The sequence below is a fragment of the Dromaius novaehollandiae genome, chromosome 1 (genome assembly GCF_036370855.1).
Source record: "Dromaius novaehollandiae isolate bDroNov1 chromosome 1, bDroNov1.hap1, whole genome shotgun sequence".
NCBI lineage: Eukaryota > Metazoa > Chordata > Aves > Casuariiformes > Dromaiidae > Dromaius > Dromaius novaehollandiae.
In genome coordinates this window covers 21,954,815-21,976,342 of record NC_088098.1, presented here as the reverse complement: position 1 = coordinate 21,976,342, position 21,528 = coordinate 21,954,815, and the positions used below count along the sequence as shown (strand labels likewise).

Below are 21,528 nucleotides of genomic sequence, written 5' to 3'. Positions count from 1 at the left end.
GCAAAGAAGAATTGGAGTTATATTACAAAACCCGACGAGAAGGTAGCTGAGAACAGGAAGAGACATTCTAGGGAATCTGTTCATAGAGCTTAAAAACAGGTTGGAAAAATAAACATCTATGTTTTTTTAAGCTGCCTCGATGAAGAATGTGTTAAATTACGTTTGTACAGCTGAAAGGAGCAGAAGCAGAGAGTAAGAAATAAAAATGGTTTAAACCTAGTCTGGTTCTGAGGGCAGTGATAACAATCAGAAATGCACTGAAAACCCTCCATTAGGTCACCTTATTTGCTGCCATTCTTCATTTTTTGCCCATGCAGACACACAACTGTTCCTCCAGGAAGGCAGCAGCAGCAGGGGGATAAGCACACTCCTTGGAGACCTAGGAGCAGGGGCCTCAGCTCAGGTACAGCACCAAAAGCTACTGTCACCTTGTAGTATAACAGTCTGAGAGCCATTCTTACACCTTCCTGCTTCAGCCTCAAAGTTCCCATCTGGTCTTCCAGGTTTCCTTTTCAGTTTTCCTAGCCAGGTCCCTTGTGCGTAGGATACAGTATGGCCTTAGCTTGGCTTTACAGAAGGAGAACAGATGAGGATTTCTTTAGCAGAAAATCCCTTGCCAGGTATTCACACCAATCAGGTCTCCCTTTGTACTGACAGTAGCCCAAAGCAAGTCTGGCCCAAAGCCAGCAAGGCCAACAGAACCGCAGCCCTAGACTGTTGTTTCACTGTATTAGCAGGTTGGATGAGGAAGGGCAACTTCTTAACCTCAATCTAAGTAAAGGCCTAATATTAGCCATCTATTTTATTAAGAGACTGACGTTTTGAGCAGGCGTAGTCATGGAAATTTCTGTTAGGGCATCACCTGTAGGTCAGAAATTTAACATTACAATTTGGCATGATGCTCTGGTAGCTGGGAAAGTTTCCCCATTGTTTCCAGCCCATGCTCCACCCTAGTCGCAGACAGTTTAGGGAGGGACTACCCTCCTTCCCCTTTGTACACAGGAAATGCAATCAACGCCTGTGTTGGCAGCATTGCTATTGTATTTCCCCTTCTGAATTTCCCCACGTGGTACTGGCATTTTACTTAATATACTCATTCTTGAAAACTCAGTACTGCAGGTAGTCCAAACGGTTTAAGAGCCATTACGTATACATCACATATTTACTAGTCATATCTCCACTTGAGGGAACTAAGTGCCACGGTAAGGCCAGACATCAAAACATGCCAAGCAAAGGGGAGCTTTTTCTGAACTAGCACTCAGGAAACTAAGGCTGTCAAAGCCTCCAGTCTTTCAAGAATAAAGTTAGTTTAATCAGGAGAGATGCTTGGGAAGATGCAGAAGGCATGCCAATGCAGATACCCCCTTCAGCTTATTTCTTAAGAGTCATATTATCCACCTAAAGCAACACAAGTACAGCAATTGAGAGCTGTGGCTTACAATGAAGAAATCTTCAGATGGATCAAGTTGCATCCTCCCCCTCTCTTCTCACAGCTAAAGTTTTTAAGGTAGACATCATCCGCATCATTCTTTTTCCTTCTCGAGTCCCCTATCCTCAACAAGTCCAAGATTTACTAGCAACATGCTGCAAATGTTCCCATTATTTTATGCAGAAAAATATGCATCCTGGATCTTTATCACACACAGGTACTTTCACATAAAGCTGCCTGTACAAATCAGCTTCACTCACAGCTGATAACTCCCTACCACCAACTGTGGGAGACACCAGGGAGGGAGAAGGAAGCAATCTTTGGGTTTTGTAACTTAAATGAAACATGCATACATTACCAGAACTAAAAAGTCTTGCTTCTTAAGAGTAAGCATCAGAAAGTTTGCCTCAACAGGGAGATGCTGTAAATAGCACACTTAAGAAAGATGAAATGGCATAACTAGAACTTGTGGCAAGTCAACAAACCAGGATGAGGGACAAGCAAAGAGCAACAAGACCCTATTTGCATGGCCACTCCACTATGAGTTTGTCTTACATATTTAGAGTCTTATTAAACATAACAATGAGACAATGCAGATGCGCAGAAGCCAATGACTGAATGAGGAAGGAGGAAGCAAACTTAAAAAAAATAAAAATGAGAAGAATAAAATGATTTAAGAACAGTTACAAAATATAACTACCATTTCATTGCTTTAAAATAGGTTGCAAAAAGTGTTGTGGCAGATGCAAATAAGGGGTTAAATAGTCAGAATGTATTTACTTTATTCAGATTGCCAAAAGAAAAAAAAAAGTACAAATTAAAAGACATTCATTAGGGCTAAAAGAGGTCTGTTTTTACTTCTATTTGCTCTCCAGTTTTTTTGTAGAGGAAAGCTGAACTTTGTAACTTGAAAGATGCAATATGTACTTATTGGCATTCAAAATCAAAAGAATGAAGACAATAGTTCAGGGAAACTATTAATGCAGACAAATAGTTCTTCTCTTAAGCCCCTGCCAAGTACTGTATCTTCAAAATTCTTTTAATATTATTTTGGACAACAGCATAACCAATACTGGAATATTCACCAACATAGACATATAACTTTATGTTAAAATTCCAGGTCTTATACAGTTAGTTTTCTAGAAAAACCTAATATTATGAAATAAAAGTTAGTTTCCAATTAACAAAAAGGGAAAGTTATTTGATGAAAAATATTACCATGGTTTTGGCACTTCCTCCTAAACAACAACAACAAACCCCGGTTTCACTGTATAAGGTGCATTTATTGCTGTTCTACATTAAACTTGAGGGAAAACCACATTACTTAACAAGCTCATTAATCATAAAGAACAACTCAAAATCCAGTCTCACTCTGATATCACAGGTTATTTAATTGAACTACGTGACAAAATAATTATTCTCAATACTGCTTGAATTTTTAGTGCAAACAAATTTGTCTAAGAAGACATTGACGATAATAGTATTTTTAGGTGGCACTGTTTTCAATTCACACAGTGATTCCTGAAAAATCCTTTGTTTCTTTCATCCTCTAGTACTTGGTAAAAGTTTTTGGACATTTTACCAAAACTTACCACGTAAACAAAGCTCCAACAGATTACACCCTGTGTCAGTTCTTACTCAGTGAATACTTACACTTAGTTTCAGCAAAAAATCAGGCTGGCCCTACTATAACAAACAGAAGTTTCTGTAGAAAGGATTCTATTTTCTGATAGCTCTGATATGAATAAGGCCACTTCAACTTGGTCCATTTTTTTTCCATTAAAGAAAACAGTGAAGATAATATCAGTCAAGTCTGAATGTCATATAATACATAACCTAAGATATAATGCTTTCTCTAACATCTCACTGTAAGTACGAACTACCTCAGTTCACATTAGATGTAACACAGGTGGTGAAGTTGCCTAATTGCATACCCTGAATCAACTCTTACTAGAAGATAGCCTGCTTTCTAATGCTCTTTGCAATGGGAAATGTATTCCTGGTGCTAGAATTAAAACAGGAAGGCATTCCATTATGCATGTTTATTACGCAACTAGCCAGTATTACTGACCACCAGTAGGTAGAATAATGGTTAGGCAGCAGTACAAAAACTGTACAAGGTAACCATAGTACTGTTACTTAAAATGCCAAGTCTCTTCTATAAGGTAAACACTATTTCCAAGTTAAATACAAATCCTTCCAACCTGTTTTTAAATATCATGTACACTATTTATATATTTACTTCTGTTCTTCCCCTAAGAAAAATAATTTATATTGTGCTTCTCATGGCAGATCTGTATCATGTATTCTTCTTTTACTGATTACTAGGTTTTGGTGGGGGATTGCAAAATAAATTTCTGGAGCACCTGGTATAAGAATAACCAAATAGCTTTAATAAAAAGTGATGCTGCCATTTAAAGAGGCAGAGGATAAAAAAAATTAAAGCTCTTTATTAACTTATCACTAAAATCTACATATTCCACAAAGGTTACATACTCACAGCAACATTACGCTGTTAGAGAACAGTACAACATCTGTCAGGATCTAATTGTTTATCATTGGTATATGGAATTTATTAGCCAGTTGATCTAAGACATATTATTTACTTTAGGCAAACTAAATGCTGTGCTTTTAGGAAACTTGCTTAGAAATGATTTGATTTTTTGGGGGGGACATATTTACAAAAAGGATTGCTATGTGTGTTAGCAATAAATAATCCCAATATTCAAAATGTCAGTGCTCATGCACACACCGACAGGATGGTTGCATGCTTTAAAAATGTTATTTACAGTACAGTTTCCTTCATAGCCCTCTCCCTATTAATAGCAGAAAGTGCATTTTCTTCCACATTCTTTCCTTTTGTTTTGTTTTAGTCTTGCTTCTGAGGGATGCAGCCTTCCATCTCAACAACTTCTGGCCAGCCTTCATATTTGTTTGTGTCTTTGTTGTTCTTTATATGCTATAAATAGAAAACATTAATCTACCATTAATATAAAATCATTTATCCTGTTGCTTTAATGCACAAGCTGTTTTAAAAGACATCGCTATTAATCCATGGCCGGAAAATAGTAAGTTAAAAGATGACATCAGTATTAATATCTTGTACTTTGTAAATATCAGATATAACTATCCCTCAGGATTCACCAATTAATGTAGCTTGTTCAGACAAGTGTATGCTAAAAAACAGGTAAGCTATAATATGGAAAACATTCTTAAACGGTATTATGGACCTTTACTTAGAAAAAGAAACAAGAAAAAGACTAGCTGTATTTAGAACATAAATCACTAGAAAAAAATAAGAATGATAAATTTAGGTTTACAAGGTACTGAAATGAATAGTCAGTTTTTAAGAACAAAATAATACTGAATTTCCAGCTTTTTTGAAAATTAGGGGTTTAGTGTATCTAAAATCTGAACTTCAGGCAACCATTTTTGAATTCTTAGTTAAACTGGATTTGTTAAAAAGATAAATAATCTAGTTATATGGATAGATCTTAGTATCTTGTTAACGTTTCTCTAATCTGGGAATCACTAAAGGATCTTTTTGCATATTTAAAAAGAAGAGACTAATCAAGGAATTCTTTTGAAAATAACAACACTAACAATGTTTGCCACTACTGCAATAGATACCTGTTTTGAACAAACTCATGGTATTTAAAAACAGGCTATGATTTTAATATAATGTAAGCTGTTGAACTCCAATAAACTATAGCATCACAGACCTGTTCAAATGGACTTTTAGTCTTAATTCCTTTTCCACCACAGAAGACCCAGTTGTCTCTAAAGCCAAGGTTAGTAATGGATGTGCTTCCCAATTCAGCAATCAGTTTCCGTGCTTCCTCATTAAGCCTTGAACAAAAGGGAGTTAAATACATGAATAAAACATACATCCTTAGAGCTTTCATTGTTCAATGCACCATTCAGCTTTAATCTGATTAAATATAGTTTAAGTCAGTCAACACTGGGCAAGATTTATCTTTCGAAATCAGGTAAGTCTAGTTTTGAAATCACCTGATCTAAGTGATCTCTGCCCTTTAACATTATAATCTCAATCAGCTAGCATACAGACCTATCAGCACACCAACAAAAGCCACAAACTGCATCCTGTGAGAACTTCTGCATACAATTTGAGGCATTTTAGTAATTCTCCAGGCAACATTAAGAAAAAAAAATAAAAATTAAAAAAAAAAAAATCAACCTTTAAACTAAACACTGTTTACAGACGTAAGCTAAGTCTAGATAAAATAAAAGCTCTTTTAGGTTAAAAGAATGACCTAAATACTCTAAAAAGGTTCTAGCTTGCTCAGGTCAATTAACTTAAAAGTCAGAATGCTGTCCCACAGCACAGTTTGGTGCCTGTAAGTCCAAATAAGATAATTTTAGTACGGAAGAAAAAGTTGTTCTGTAGAATAAGTTATCATTCCAAAACCTCCAGATAGCTGTTCTTTATTTCTTTCTGCCAGCTATTATTTTTGTCCAATTACTACACAATACACACAGCTTCTGACTGTTACTACTTAATGAGATACAGTTGTACAAGTCACTCTAACCAAAATGATAAAAATGAACATAATATTTTTAGTTCTTTGGGGGTTATGTGCACCCTTCACCCCCCAAAATTTCCAGAGCATTGAGACATTATGTATGTAGAACAGCTTATATCTTTTAAAAAAACCCTCAAAATAAAAATACTTTTCTTTTAAACACCCTGGGTCTTCACAATTGTCATTGTTTTCAAGCACTGGCCATTTATGATTTCATTACTACCATCAAGGACCAGGCATAAGGTTTTACTGCTCATTTTCACTAATAAGAAGTAGTATCTGACTGCCAGCATGCATGGACCAAACTCATCTTCTTGTTGAACTGGTATCATAGAACACTTTCAAAACTATCACACAGCCTTTCTAAAACATCAGCTGAGACATATTATTGAAACAAACTAACTGTACTTATCTAAAATATCAAAAGAATAATAGCAGAGAGGCAAGTAACAAAAGAAGTGGACACAATAATAGTTCAGAGATTGAGCCTTAGGAATAAAGAAACATCCGTTTTTAAATTGCTTTCTTCTCCCAAAAGAAGTGAACATACAGCCACTTTTAACCATTTATTGAAAATATTGCATATTGCAAATTAGGACCTTGTCATAGGAAAGCTGGTCCTATATCAATCTGCTACTGGGGAAAAAAAAATGCAGACAGAAGTAGGATGACAGAAGAAAACAAAAAGTATAAAAAATAGAGAGAGCATCTTAAAAAATATGATTAAGATAATGGAGTGAAAGAAAAAAATTCACACTTTTCAACTATGAAAAAGAAATCCTTTTGACAATAGGACTTAAGTGAAGAGTAGATAACAATACAAATTTCTGCAATAAATTTTAATATCTGTTAAGCATGACCAAAGGGCAATTTTAAAGATAATGCTTAAAGAACTAGAGATTCTTAGGCTTATGTCTACACTAGTAAATTAAACAGCTTCAGTCTGGAACGGTGCTGAATGCTGAGGCCAAGAAGTACGAGGCAGACCATGCACATGCTAGTAAACTCAGATTTCAGAACAGGAAGGCTACAGGCAAGGCCTAATGTGAACAGTCTCTGGACTGTTCTAACTACCAAATTCTCCTCTGGAGCTTTTTGAGGAAGCTGCTAGATGGAACAGACCAATTTCGTAACAGGACACATTCTAACAGTTGTATTCTACATCTGGACACATCTGAATTTACTAGCATAGCCAGAATGAACTACCAGGAATAGTAAAAACATACCCTTGACAGTATATATACAAATAAAGAAAGGTGGGGGCAAATTCTATGAGAACGGCTACAAATCTACCTTTGAAGCCAGGCAGAATGAGGGTATGAGTTAAAAATTAAATACAATACACCACCATCCAAATATATTCTTAGTAGCTATCAGTAAACAATCTGCTGGACTGGCTATTTGCCCTACCACTGTATTCTTGTTTGCATCAATAGCTTTTCTTAGAGGGACATATTAAAAAAAAAAAAAAAAAAGACCCACCCCAAAACAAACAAAAACCCACCTATGCTTATTGATATAGCAATTGCAAATTAATAATCTATTAATATCTAATCTATTTAGATGTTCAAATAACACAAGGGACATTTCAGCTAATACATCTAATTTAATAAGTAATGTATTTTCTTTGTCCTGAGAGTTCACAAAAATATATACCTAACATTCCTCTAAGTAAGTACATGCAGAACCCATTACACCTCATTAGTTCTGATTTGTTCCCCTTGTTTTCTCCAAACCACAAAAGCATTATAAAATTAATCAAGAGAAAGCATAGTTTCAGATCCATCTTACTGGAAAAGCAAAACTTTATCAAAAGTGATTGTTAAAGAACCCTGTTTTTCATACAAAACAGCATTTAAAAGTTTAAGCAATATTTACTGTGTAAATCAATGACGTACTTGGTTGCACCATCATCATATGTTCCCATTAACACTATGGTTCCATCCTGGATGGACTTCAGGAATTCAATAAATGGTGCCACATCTGAAAAGAGAAAACAAAGAATTGCTTAATAATGAGCAACCACGCCATATTCAGACATTCCTTAAAATAGTACTTATAAGTATAAATTCATAAAAAGATACTAAGTGAGAAAAAGACAACATGCTCCAGAGAAAGAACACTTACATTTTGTAGAAAGAGTTTCATATATATTGTGTAATGACATAACGATCACTTCTTTTTGTTTTGAATTAAATGATGGTAATAAACTGAAGCTATTGGTACATGGAATGGAAAAATACTCCCATGACCAAATTAGTGCAGTGGAAGAAAAGCTACCACAATTAAATAATGCAGTAACGTGCTCACCTATAAAGTGGATTTATGATCACCAAAACCCTCCCTTACTAATTATAGTTTATGTGCTGTTTTGGCACAGGCAGATACAACTACAAGGGGGATAACTCCTCAGGAGAACAAGCACGTTTGTGCTCTTGCACATAGATCATCAGTCCCTTCTCCCCCTAAACTGTGTGTACTCTCCTCACAATCTAAAGTAGAAGTAAAGCACTCCCCATAAATAACAGCTTCAGCCACCACAGGAAAATGTAGCCTGGACATGGAGAAAAAAAAAGAAAGAAAGAAAGAAAGAAAAAAGATATTTTAGTTGTTCTCCAACATGTTAAGTTAACCACACCTACCTCCTCCCCACATGTCGAAGAATTTGGTGTCTATTGGTTCTCCTGTTTTACCTGGAGAAAAATAAATATTTGGTGTCACAGAATAGCCAAAAATTATTATTATTATTATTAATTTTTTTTTTTTTTTTTTTTTTTTTTTTTTTTTTTACAGAGAACATGCCCAAACCCCCTTTGACACTTTTGAAAACTTTCAGAGATATAAGTCATCAATTACTACGTTAAGTTTTATGAAGATTGCTCCTTTCACAAACCACTAAGGTGTTGTAAAGGTGCAGGAAAAGGCAAGAGAGAAAAGAGCAGACACAAACTTCTGATTTTACTTCAAGTGGAATATAAAAAAAAAAAGCCAAAACTGAGCCAAAAAGCCAAATATGGAAAACCTACTTCACATACCTACTTTTTATTTAAGTTTTTTTTGCAAAAAGTAGAGAGAGTACAGCTTTAGGTTACCTTCATTACCACATACAAAGGAAGATCAAAATTACATGGCATGTTTTGCTGCTGACTGGAAATTCTTAGTTTATTTAACTTAAACTTTAAGAACAAGTGGAGAAGAAAATGGATAATACAACATGTCATTAATATTTTATTTTGTTCCTATACCGTCTACAATGAGAATTTTTCATGGAATTTAGGGTTTTTAATGCATATATTCATTTGGAAGACAAACAGGAAGACTGGCAGCTATCTAATATGAAGGTAGAAAATCTGGGTTTGAACAGACTGAGGCAATTTATGAGGGCAAAATAGGATTAGATAAGTATTGTTCAAGTCATGTTTTAGACTATGTGGACCCGAATACAATCCAAAAATAACATGAATTTATATTCCAGTGAAATGACAAGTGCAATCGCAATGTTACAGAGCAATTGCTTCCTATACATTAAGGACAAACCTGCCAGTATAGAGGTTACACTTCGTCTTTCAAGGTGATATACTGGTAAATTTGCTTATTTTTAATGAAAGTTCAGAATTGTGAACACAATTACATAACCACAGACTTATTTAGGGCCTAGATCTGTAGATATGGACTAACAGAATATACTGATCTTTCGTTAGGGAATAACGAGCTAGACTTTCCATGTAATAACTTTTTTTTTTTTTTTTTAATTTTAAAGTTTCACTGAAAACAGTGGAAGGGAAGAATTTAGTCTACAGAATTTTGTTTAGTGGTAGCAATGTACAAGGTCAAAAGCAGCAGCATGCATCTCTGGCCATTTTCCATTTTACATGTGCATCAGAAAAAAAATATCTGATGTATCACTGAAACAAAGTCATCACATCACTCCACATTTTTTTATTCTTCCTTTTCCTAAAAATCCGTGGTAAAAATACTAAAGCATTGAGTTTTCCCACTTTCTAACTCTATGCTAACAAAAAAAAAAAAAAGAACTAAGATCTGTTATCAATCTCAGTATAAATCTGTTGAATATCTCTTTTTCTGCTTACCTTTCATCATACCTTACATGGCTTAAAAAGAATTTTAGAAACAATTTGAAAATGAAGACACTGTTCATTTAAAATATCACTTACCATTGACCAAGGCCACATTTATTCCTCTGCCAACATTGTTTTTAACCCCACTCATTAAACTGAAACAAAATAAACACACAATTTTATTTGTAAAAGGACAATCTTCTGATACAAAATATTTCATTTTATATCTTGATTTTTAAATAGGAACAATCAAATTGCAAGACATACATATTTGAAGCAGCACACGCACATGATTACTTAAATGAAACAAAACCTCCTAGAACTAAGCTAGGTGCTCATGGGACCACTGAATTGAGAACAGTAGATCAAGTATCCCCAGGTGTATCTATTTCATTTGATCATTTAATCAGCTTTTTCGCAACACAGCTTTAAGTAGACTCTCATATTTTATACAGTTGGAATGTTCATCATCTTTTATGTTTTCATAAGTTATTAGAATTAATAAGTTTTTTTTAAAAACAGAAAAAAAATCAGGTAGAAGTAAGAGGGTTTAATAATCTCAACCAACATTTCAGCTCTATAAAACTGTTATGACTTACTTTAGCATACTTTATTTCAAAGTATGCATATATGAAAAATGCCACTAAAAATAAAGTGCTAATAATGTATTTAAGAAAATTCTTCTCAGTTAAAGAGCCTGAAACATACACAATATTTTATGAAGGGTTATAGCCCAGTCATGTAACCAAGACTTACTCTTTTTTCATAAGCACATGAAGAACTAAAAATGTGTTAGTAAGTTTAAAAGGTAACCTAAACAAACTATTTAAAGTGAATACTGCAGCATCATGCTAATATAGAAGGAAGTCAAAGCAGACCGCTACTTTCACCTATCACAGGAAATCTAAATCCAAGGGAAATAGTTAATACACTGATGGGATCTTAACGAAGGATGAATGTAATCCTGGAGTAGTTATGCATCCCCACGAAATTGCTGTAATCTAGAACAGGAATTACTTGACAAAACTCAGAGTGGGAGAGAGCTAATGGGAATGTCAAGTTTGTTAGCTAGGGTGCAGTGCTGCCCTGGACCGAGGCGAGTGCACCACTGCTGAGAAGAGGCTTGAAACCCCCCACATCCCTTTTTATTGGCACTGTATGAAGCACTGTACTGTATGAAAATCTCTGTTCTGCCTCCTTCCTGCCATTAACGCTTTGAAGCTAGGCATTAAAGGGTTGACGTAAACAAGGAGTAATAGGAGTAAGGGTTGAAACTATTAAGATAATGAAGAAATCCCGCTCAGATTCAAGAAAGCAAGTCAGCATATAGATCCAAGTCTCAATTTCAAAACACACTGTAGGCAGACGCTTTAACCATCATCTAACTCTGACCAGCGTTGCTGTACCTTTCCTAGCTCACTCCAGGAAGAAGCTGCAGATGTGCACACCGTTACGTTTAAAGCTTTATACAGGTCATTTCTGCAGTGATCACACGATTTGCAGATCCAGTTGGATCATTCTTTCCTTAGGAGCTATGTTTTAGAAGTACAGCAGCATCAACTTTCCCATGGTAACTCATTAGTAATGGGCTAGAAACAAGAAGCAGTCTATCATGGAAGTGAGATGAAAATCTTTCACCCTCTGACACTATCTTGTGTGTCTAGAATGAGGATATAAGGCAAAATTTACATGAATGGAAAATGCAGTAGACACTTTCAGGAGCTGAATCAGTACTAGCTTGTACTAGTACAGAGAGGGCATGAAAGATCAGTTGATGGTATTTTTTGGTACAATAACTTAGGTTTTAAATGAGTAGTAGAGATGAAAGATTCCATATTCTTCTGTTAGTCTTCCAAGTTATAGTATCTGCCAAAAATTCTGAATAAAAACAAACCCTGAACTCTTGAAACAGAAGACCGGCAATTTTCTGCTAATCTGCAGAGTTTGGTTTTGGTTAATAGGGGATTCCAGAAGTATTTTAGCCACTGGAGGAGCTCCATATTTTTCCATTAATGCAACAGAAATGCATGGCAAATAAAGCCTGAAAACATAAATGAAAAAAGCTGTGAAGTTCTGAGTGTATTCCTTAGCTCATATAAAATCTAGTGGACATTTAATTTACCAAGAATAGGAACTTCCCTTCATTTTAATTACAAAATTCTCTATAAATAAATGTAAGTCAGAATAGGATGCAGTACTGGGATGATTATACACAGAAACACACAATATACACATAAAAAAAGGTCAGAATTTTATACAGGAGATATTTCAGATTTCTCCATTAAGATCAATTCCTAATCTTTTCTATACTATAAGCTTATACTGCTCTGTTATTGCCAGAAGAAAAGCATTTACACAAACCAAAGTAAAACTATGCATTTTACTTCTCAGTAATAATCTCTGCTTCTCTTTATTAGAAGCTTTAGTTTCTGATTTAAAAACTGATTTCAGATAATAAAAAAATAACCACAATACCAATACAGAAAAGTATTAGTTATTAAGGAATGCAGTGAAAGATTCTACCGTAAGGTTACTGCAGCATAAACATGGCAATGGCTAATAAAACAAAAAACTGCATTGAAAAATTACTTGTAAAGAAGTATGACAATATTGTCCCTTCTTCCAAATCCATCAAGTAGCATCAGTGAGTTTTAGTATTTTGAGGATGATTACAGTATATTTTTTTCTATTTTGGATTACGCCCTTCCAAGACAGAAGAACAAAGTTATAACTAAACCGCAAAATTCCCATTTCACTCTAAAACATCTAAACAATTAAAAAGAACTCAGAAATTAACTATCTCCTGAATTATAGCAGCAGTTTCAGCATTCTTGTAAACCAAATATCATCTTTATGTTTAATATAGAGCAAAAAACCTTAAATTATAACTATTAGTGACAAATTATAAAAACTTGTTTCTGCTTCTTTCTTGTGATTGCAAAGAACACAAAGTAAAATTCAGCAACCCTGACATAATCAAAAAGCTGTATTTTTCAGGGGCAAAACCATGAAACATTGCTATAAAAAGACAACCCCTCCCCCCAAAAAAGCAAACACAAAAAGCTCAGAACAATTTGAAGCACTAGCTAGCAAAGAACAGGCTAGAGAAGTACTAAGAGGCAGTTTTAAAAAGAAAATTATCAGAATGAAGAGATATTCCTAATGTGCTAATAGAGCTTTTCAAGAATCAGGTTATGGATATTTTTTAATATCATCATTAAGGACCTGAATGCCAATGCATACAGTGTGTTGGTTAAGCTATATAAACAGAGAAGTATTCTGCAGAGGAAGACTAAATTACCATAGCAAATAAACTGTAATCGACTTCAAGAGCAAAAGAAACAGCATGAATTTTGTGTCTGGTAACGCAGATTATAGCAACATGCACTCGGTGTTTGCAAGCCGTCATAAACTCAGCCAAAGCTTTGAGCTTCACTGGATCACAACAACTGAAGAGCCAAGGGACTACTATATGCTAGGCGGACACAAACTACTAATGCAGAATGGTCATGGAACAGACAAACGTGATACTACAATGCATCAGATCAATTATTCCAACAAAAATAGCAAACTATTTGTGACATTAGTACCCAGTAATTGGAGTACAAGCTGTATGGTGTACAGTTCTAGCTAAAAGAGATATATCCAAATGGATGAGCTACTGGATGGCTAGGGGAGTAGAAAGCATATCAGATGGAAAAAAAAAAAAAAAAAAAAAAAAGACTTGGGTAGGTCTGCACAGATAGGTAGAGACAGTTACACATTCGTTTCTCTTGCATTTCACAATAGTCATCCAGGATATTAATGTTGATAATCAACACATGAGAAGTAAACACAAGGAAGGCAAAAGAACTACTTAGGCCAAATGCTGCTAGTGGGCAGAAACCAAAATGCATGCAGCTCTCAAAAAAACTCCAAAATCAGGTGATGGTTCTGTCATGCAAGAGCTGCACAATTTTGGGAGAACCTTCCAGCCATCCATGCCTGAGTGGGTGCAAGAGAACTGGGGAATATACCTGCTGTCAGGCTGGAGCTCCTTATGCTGCTCAAGGAGCTATCTGACAACACAGCCATAAAAAAGGACTGGTAACAATAACCCCTTGTAGTCCCCCGTTCCTACTCATGATAAGGCCTGAAAACGTAGAGTAACAGTTTATAGAAACTACCTTGGAACATAAAAAGCAGACACATATGCAGCATTATATTCTTCAAAGATGAAAGCTTCCATCACACAAGATTGGGAAGGGAGAGTCATTTTAGAAGCTTTTTGTAATGTTTGGTTTTTAAACAGAGAGGAACACAGTCAAACACGTTCTCTTTTACAAATCTGGGCTCCTCGTTCATTATTTGACCTTTGCTGATCAAATATAATATACATGAGCTGCGAAAAGCTGATAACAGCATCTTATTTAATCAGTACTTCAGTTATTATTCCTGCATTGTTCAGGAACGTGTGGCGGACGACTAGAAAAATAGCTCAGAATTACAAATAACAATGCCAGTAAAATACGGAACTTTTAGTTTTTAACTATTCCTGGAACAATGGTGGGAATGATTAATTTCTGGGCCTACTTGGAATAATCCCTACTGAGCTATCTTGCTTTAAACTTTATTAGGAGACAGCAGAGGGCACCACCTAGGCTTCGGGAGACTCGGTTCTGGCAGTGCTGGCCAGCTCACACCGCTGACTGCTCCAGCTCTTCAAAGTATAGTGCAAAATGAAGATACTGATATTTACCTCTTCACAGAAATCTGAGCAATCTAGTGTTAAAAAGATAGATATTTATTATTACCTATATCTGTGAAGAGAGGATTATGTAACATTCCACTAAACCGCCACTCGAGTTAATACTTTGAATGGAGGCAATCATACTGACCTCTTCCTCAGACACACAAAACTTCCACACAATTTTAGATGTCTACTTCACTTAAAATATTACAGTTATTTTTCTTAACTGCAAGCCATTACATTTTTAAAGGGGCACAAAAAAGAAAGAAAAAAGAGAGAGGAGGAAAAAAAAAGATTTTACTCTGGTTAGGCAAACCAAAGTAACACAAGAAGAAAAGAAATCAAATTCACTTTTATTCCCCTCTGATAATGCTATGTATGCATATAAATTCAGGGACCGAAGTGGCTTAGCACTTTTTATTAGTATTTAATAATAATACTTTTGACTAAACAGTGACAAAATCACCCGAATTGTACTTCTCTACGTAAATCAGGCCAAGAAACTCCAGCCAACAGTTTATTTGAACAATAAAAAGTGCTACCACCCAGGAAATACATTCTTTCAGGGTTATGAGATAGTATTTCACACACTCCGGAGAGTCTGTGTGCTTAACTACTGGAGGTAATGCTGCAAACTCCTCACAGGAGGGCAGCAGCTCACCAGTTGCAGAACTCTTCCAAAATTTACAACCAACAAATTTCGCGAGTTTTTAACATACCAGTCAAATGCATTACGAACAAAGCAGGAGATCATATAATATTAACCCAATTTTCTGGTGCATGTTTAAATGAATATGTAACAGTCCTCCCAGAAGGCATTAGCAGAGATTTTTGCCAGAGGAAACCGTGAACTTAAGATTCCATTAGCTGTACACTAATATTAAAAGAAAGGAAGATTTCTTGCCAGCAACCACTTTCTTTTCATCACTTTCTTCAGTAAAATAGTAGAGGATTTTTTTTTGACAAGAACAATTTACTCTTCTCAGCTGATCAGTAAGGCATTAATAAAATCACAACCCTGAAGTTAAAATATTACTTTCACCCTTCAACTTTTAATCGGTGAATCACCCTATGTCTTCACAGATATTAAGCCTCCTAGCAACCAGGACGAGAAGCTGGCAAGTTCTGCAAATCCAACAAAAATAACATGTTGAGGGATTGGATAAGACTGTCCAAGGTCATAAAGTGGTACGAATGGAAACAAACTAGTAGCTTTTAGTTACAGTTTGAGGGGACGGAGAGCCTACACTGGCTTTGCACGTGCTCCCCGACTGTGTCACACAGCGAAGTTCTGCTGCAAGCGGGGTTTACACAGCCCTACACCTGCAGAAAAGCTCGAGCTAAGCTGGCCTCGCATAAGAATCGCTCCAAACTTCAACAGTGCTGATGCTTCAACTAGCAAAGCAAAGAGGAGACACTGCACATGAATAATTATCAGAGAAATCATTCATTTTGACACCACTACAAACAAGCTGCTAGAATTAACCCTAAAAACAGTCTTATCTTTACTCTTATGATGTCACTTTAATTACGGAATACAGCGGAAAAACTAATTCAATAGATCAATTATCCTATTTGTTGTTTTACACTGGGTCGTGATGTTCACGAAAAAGTTGCCAGTTGCTCTAGAATTAATTAGCACTGATTGCTGTACATGCTATCTGAACCGCACTGTAACTAACAGCATGGGCTGAGAAACAGCTAAACTGGAGTGTTAAAATGTGAATGGAAAGCAAAGGCTGACTAGTGTGGCTGATACCAGATTATTTATTTAAGTATTTCCGACAACATGTCAGCATGTCTTTTTTGCCTTGTGACATCTGAAATTGAGTGGATAGACTGTATTATACGAACTCATGCACAGTGGGGTGACAAGGAGCAGTAACAACCTGAACTTAAAAATAAACATTCAGTAATCCACATAATGGGAATATTAGAGATGTGCAGTTAAATGCTCTAGGCATAGTATTTTTGATAATATTGCATTAAATATAGTTATTAGAAATACAGGACTTAAAGGAACTGTTTGAAAAAGGCGCCTTTAAGTATGCATTAAGGAAATATTACAGTGAATTTCATTTCACAGTTATTTTAAATTTAGCAACTATAATTATCACCAGCACAATTAAATAACTACTAATCATTAAAGTATTACTTTTTCCTTTTGAAATCATCCTTTAAAGGTGAAAAATGTTTTCTCATTAGTCCTACAGAAATAAATAGCTTAAAAGATGACTTGCAAAAGACCATTCCACAGCACGTTTCTAGCTGATGACATTCAGTTAGAAGTATTGAGAGTAATTACTTAATAATAAAATTATTCATTGAATTACAATTAGAGGCACAAGAAAAAGGTACTTGGAGGCAAGTCTGCACCTGACTTTACAAAGTCTGACTATTCTGTAAGACTGTAAACCTAAAATAAAATGTAAGCTGTCTTGTATTTATTAAAAAAGCATACACTTCAGCATTTACTGCAGAATATCAAGTGTGTTTTATATTACAACTTGAGCTGTGATAATTTGTTCATGTGGTCATTATGTAGGCAAAGCAAACTTACAAACAAAAAAATCATTTGAATTACTGGTTTTGCATACAGTGTGATCCAAGACATCATTTTAAAGAGATACATACAGACAACAGGTGAAAATACTTACACATTATCTTCTACACAAATTTTAGGTCCAACTACATTTGCTGCTCCACTTGCCATCTTGAATGCAAAATGCTTTTCAGGACAAGCTTTAGAAATCCCACATTTGTATCTTGGAGGTTTTGTAGCTGTCAAAAGGAAATGAAACAGGACTTTAAAGACAGCAATACCTGTAAGCTAACAGTTAAATAGTTAATTAGTTAATTTTCCAGAAGAATTCAAGAAGAGCAGAGGCAAGCCATACTTCATGGTGCAGTTTCACAGCAGCTTAAACTAATCTAAGTTCCTGCAGTACTACATTACCCTGTTCCCTTGTTCTCACCCCTTTGCTTGCCATCTAGCATGGTCATCAAAAGCCACAAATAAAAGCTGTGCACTCTTGCCAAAACGCTGGCAAAACCAGACTGACTTTGCCAGAAATTTAGGAAAGTTAGGGAAAGAGAAAAATAGTTTCTGATTGCATTTTCAGTGTAATTAAGACTTTCCTAACTATGAAAAATCCAGCATTCTTTCTGCCTTTAGTGAAAGCAAGTCACAGCAGTAACACATGCATATGAATACTCACAGCGTGCAGCTGCATCCAATGCTGATCTGGCTAAAATGCAAAAGAGTTTTATAAGATTTTTACTATAAAAATGTAAACTAGCCTATTCATTTTAAACCTTTCTGTACATCTATAAAAATAGATTGATTAAAGCATCAGTTACATGTGAACATTATGTTCCAATGTAAAACATAAACCTTTAACAGTAGAAGAACGAAAGCATCAGGGAATACATTTTGAGGCACTATCTTAATTTACAGCCCTTCAATGGGGCATAGAGAGAGAAATACAGAACAAAAAGAGGCCTCTGGATGTGTGGGTCTTAAAGTAAATTCCATTCTTATAACCTGATTTTACCCAACCGAGCAAAAGTACCACACACTAGAAGCTTTACCAGGACTGAACTTCTTTCACCTAATGCTGGAAGACAACAGCTCTGGTACATCTGAACCCAGGCATTCAAGACTCCCTTTCTTTGGATAGGAAGGGCCACAAGCGACCTCATCACGCAGATGCCTGAAATGCTCCTGGGATACTTAACAGAATCTATGTCTCTTCAGTGCTTATTATAGATGCCTCCAATGAGTAAGTTGTTCAGGTGTGGATGCTCACAGGCTCACGCTGGAGTCTGGAGTTAAGTACTGTGAATCCCACCCATATGTCTAAAATGGGGTTTCCTAAAGACAAGCCCCTTTGAAAAAAAAAATTGGTTCAAAAACACACACCCTGATTTTTAAACCATTTAAGCCGGTAGCCCTCCCCCCCCCCCTTTTTTTTTTGTAGAACTTGGCACACCCGAAATGTTTTGATTATTGCACATGCAATCATACACATCGGTTGCATAGTTTACAACTCTCAGCTAAGATGGTAAGTAACAGTAAACAGAAAATCAGGTAAAATGCTGTATGCTTGCAAGATGAAAATCAAACTTATTAAGAATGTAGGTTAAATATTTCATATATAAAATAACTGAAGTACACACACTAAAAATAAACACAAAATTCTTCTGAAGTGCAAGAGTCTAAGTCAAGCTTACAGCAAAAGGAATATATTATTCTTGATTATGGCTCAAATAAATATTAACAGATACCTAGAAAAACAAAGTCATCACTTACCAAATATGTGTCCTAAGTTTGCATCCATTTTTATTTCAAAAACTTGAGATATGACATAAAATGTCAATAAAAATATTGCTATGACTACTACCAACTTTGCAGCACCTATTCAGAAGCAGAGAAGAAGTTTCAGAAAATTATCTGTAAATGATAACACTAAAATTTACCAAAATTAACTACATGAGAAATCTCTATCAGGTTACATTAAGGAGAACTGCTTTCAGAAATGCTGTGGGACTCGCCAAACAAAAATAATCCTCAAGAAAAAAACACTGCAATGTAGGGTGCAACTGAGTCAGTCCATCAGGTCACCAAACACCTATCCCAGCCATGAAATCTCACCTCCTCTCTTTCTCCAAGCTTCATGCTTATCTGACCTCACAGTAAACCAACTCAGTGCAGCAACCACAGGAAAGCAGACTTTTTCATGGAAATCCAGCTGAACAAGATGATCTAAGCTGATTTAACAACTGGTCGCTCTCCAAAGCAGAAAGTCCCACTCCCCTGTTCTTAGCCATATGTCCCTGTTGCTCACTGTTTGTAAATACTCCCTTTCTTTTTGTCTTCAGACTGAGATACCTCTATTTTAATGTGTGACCCAGATTGAGCAATTACGGGTCTGTTTATACAACCGAAGCAGCTTGGCTGCTTTGGTTACTCAAGCCTGAGCATCACATAAAAAAAAAAAAGCGCCCCTCTGCCTCCTGTTTAATAAATTTTAATTACTGACCTGCAAAAATCATGTTAGTAAACTATTATTTTTTAAATTATCTCTTCTTTAAACAGCAGTAGCTTTCCCCTCCCCCTTTTAATATGTTGAGGTCTCAGGTGGCTTGAAGTTTTACAAGCCAAATTTTCTTGCAATGCCAAGAGGTCAAGCCGCCTGGCAGGGAGAAGAGCTGGAAGCACACAATCACAGGGATTTATATCTGAAACAGAAACTCCGTTGTACTTAGTACCACCACGAAGCCTCCTGTTCTAATTACACATTTGCCATTTTCTAACATTATTTTCAACAGATTTTACAGAATACTCTATGCTCAGTTTACTGTAGATTACTGACTGTCTGGAATCAGAAGTCATTATTCCGAGTCACCTTAGGTGAAGAGGCATCTGATCAATATCCCAGTGTGTTACACAGCTTTGGGAGAAGTGACCCTACCAAACGCTTGTATTTCTCAGATTGCCAGCCAAATAAATTATTCAGAAAAGATCTTATGTACTCCTGCAGATCTCAGACTGGGCTGCAAAGGGCTGTTTAGAAAGCCTTAAAATAGACAGATTACTCAGCTTTCAGAAGGATGAGAGATGTTAATCAATCCTTCCAAAGCTGGGGGGGGGGGGGGGGGGGGGAGAGAAGATAGGCAGATAGAGAGAAGACAGATGAGGAAAGGGACATGCATGTGTGAGCACGCAGACATCAGGTAAAGAAAAAATACAGAAACAAACTTAATTTAAGAACATTAAGCTGGGACTCCAAAGACAACTGCATTGGAAGGAAAGTGAACCACAGGTAAGTGCTAAATAAAACAAATAATCTGAACTTACATTAAAAAAAGTGGAGAAAAGGTCTGCAAAAGTAACGTTACTTAAAAAGACAGGACGGTACCACAGTTTGGAATGTGCCATATAGCAAATGGCACCTGGAGAGCATGTAGTTTGGGTAGATGGTGGAAGAGATGAACGAGAACTCACTATGAGCACTAACTGTCTCTTCCACTTAATATCTGGAGCCTTTCAGTAGAATTGCACAGGCTCCCACCAAGTGAGGTAAGAAATATTCTCCTAGAAATTTCTTTTAATACTTGAAGCAAAACCAGCCTGTTTGCTACAGGCTAAACATTCTATATGAACTGTCTTATCTTTTTGTCTGTAGGTTTTAGCAACAAAACTGTAAGTGAGATGAAAGAGAAGAAAGATTGGGGAAAGGCATACTCCAAATGATTTGGCCATCTTCTAGAAATTACAGTATTTCCCCAGATCTCTACTGGCTTTGCTTTCCCTTCAACAAGTGGCTCCCAATTACACTTACTGCCATTAATAAAACTGTATAGCCACTCTTGAGCTTTTTATAACTACTCTAAATGATAATTTTAGAAGCAGCCACAGAAATCAGGACCACTTTCGGGCAGCTAAAGAGGTTAATGTTTAACTTTTTTGGAAAAGAAAGCATCACTCTCTTCTAGGACGGCCAACAGTTATGCCTCCTGCAACATAACCATACAACTTTTTAATTAAAGCGCAAGGCATCAGAATGTCAAAACTGTTCAATTGCCATACAAATGCAACAGGCTATTCTGCTGCAAAGAAATGTCTAAAATAAAATTTTCTTATAAGATCTCTTTGCCAAAGTAATACTGCAATTCTTACAACTACTATACACTTTCAAGTAAAATCAATTTCTCAAACACTGGACTGAAGTAACATACTTCTAT

The 21,528-nt window shown here is 35.8% G+C and overlaps 1 protein-coding gene across 4 annotated transcripts in view; it reads right to left on the bottom strand.

Moving 5' to 3' along the window:
* Window positions 1-3,859: 3,859 nt before the first annotated feature.
* Window positions 3,860-21,528, bottom strand: part of FAM3C (FAM3 metabolism regulating signaling molecule C) — a 33,508-nt gene continuing 15,839 nt past the window's right edge. For all 4 annotated transcript variants that reach the window (XM_026113516.2, XM_064507055.1, XM_026113513.2 and 1 more), the window contains 8 exons: window positions 19,094-19,198; window positions 18,000-18,029; window positions 17,439-17,562; window positions 10,149-10,207; window positions 8,616-8,666; window positions 7,872-7,956; window positions 5,152-5,278; window positions 3,860-4,388 (listed from right to left, as the gene is read on the bottom strand). In XM_026113516.2, the coding sequence (XP_025969301.1) occupies window positions 4,299-4,388; window positions 5,152-5,278; window positions 7,872-7,956; window positions 8,616-8,666; window positions 10,149-10,207; window positions 17,439-17,562; window positions 18,000-18,029; window positions 19,094-19,198 (671 nt within the window). In that variant the 3' untranslated portion in view covers window positions 3,860-4,298. The remainder of the gene's footprint in view (window positions 4,389-5,151; window positions 5,279-7,871; window positions 7,957-8,615; window positions 8,667-10,148; window positions 10,208-17,438; window positions 17,563-17,999; window positions 18,030-19,093; window positions 19,199-21,528) is intronic.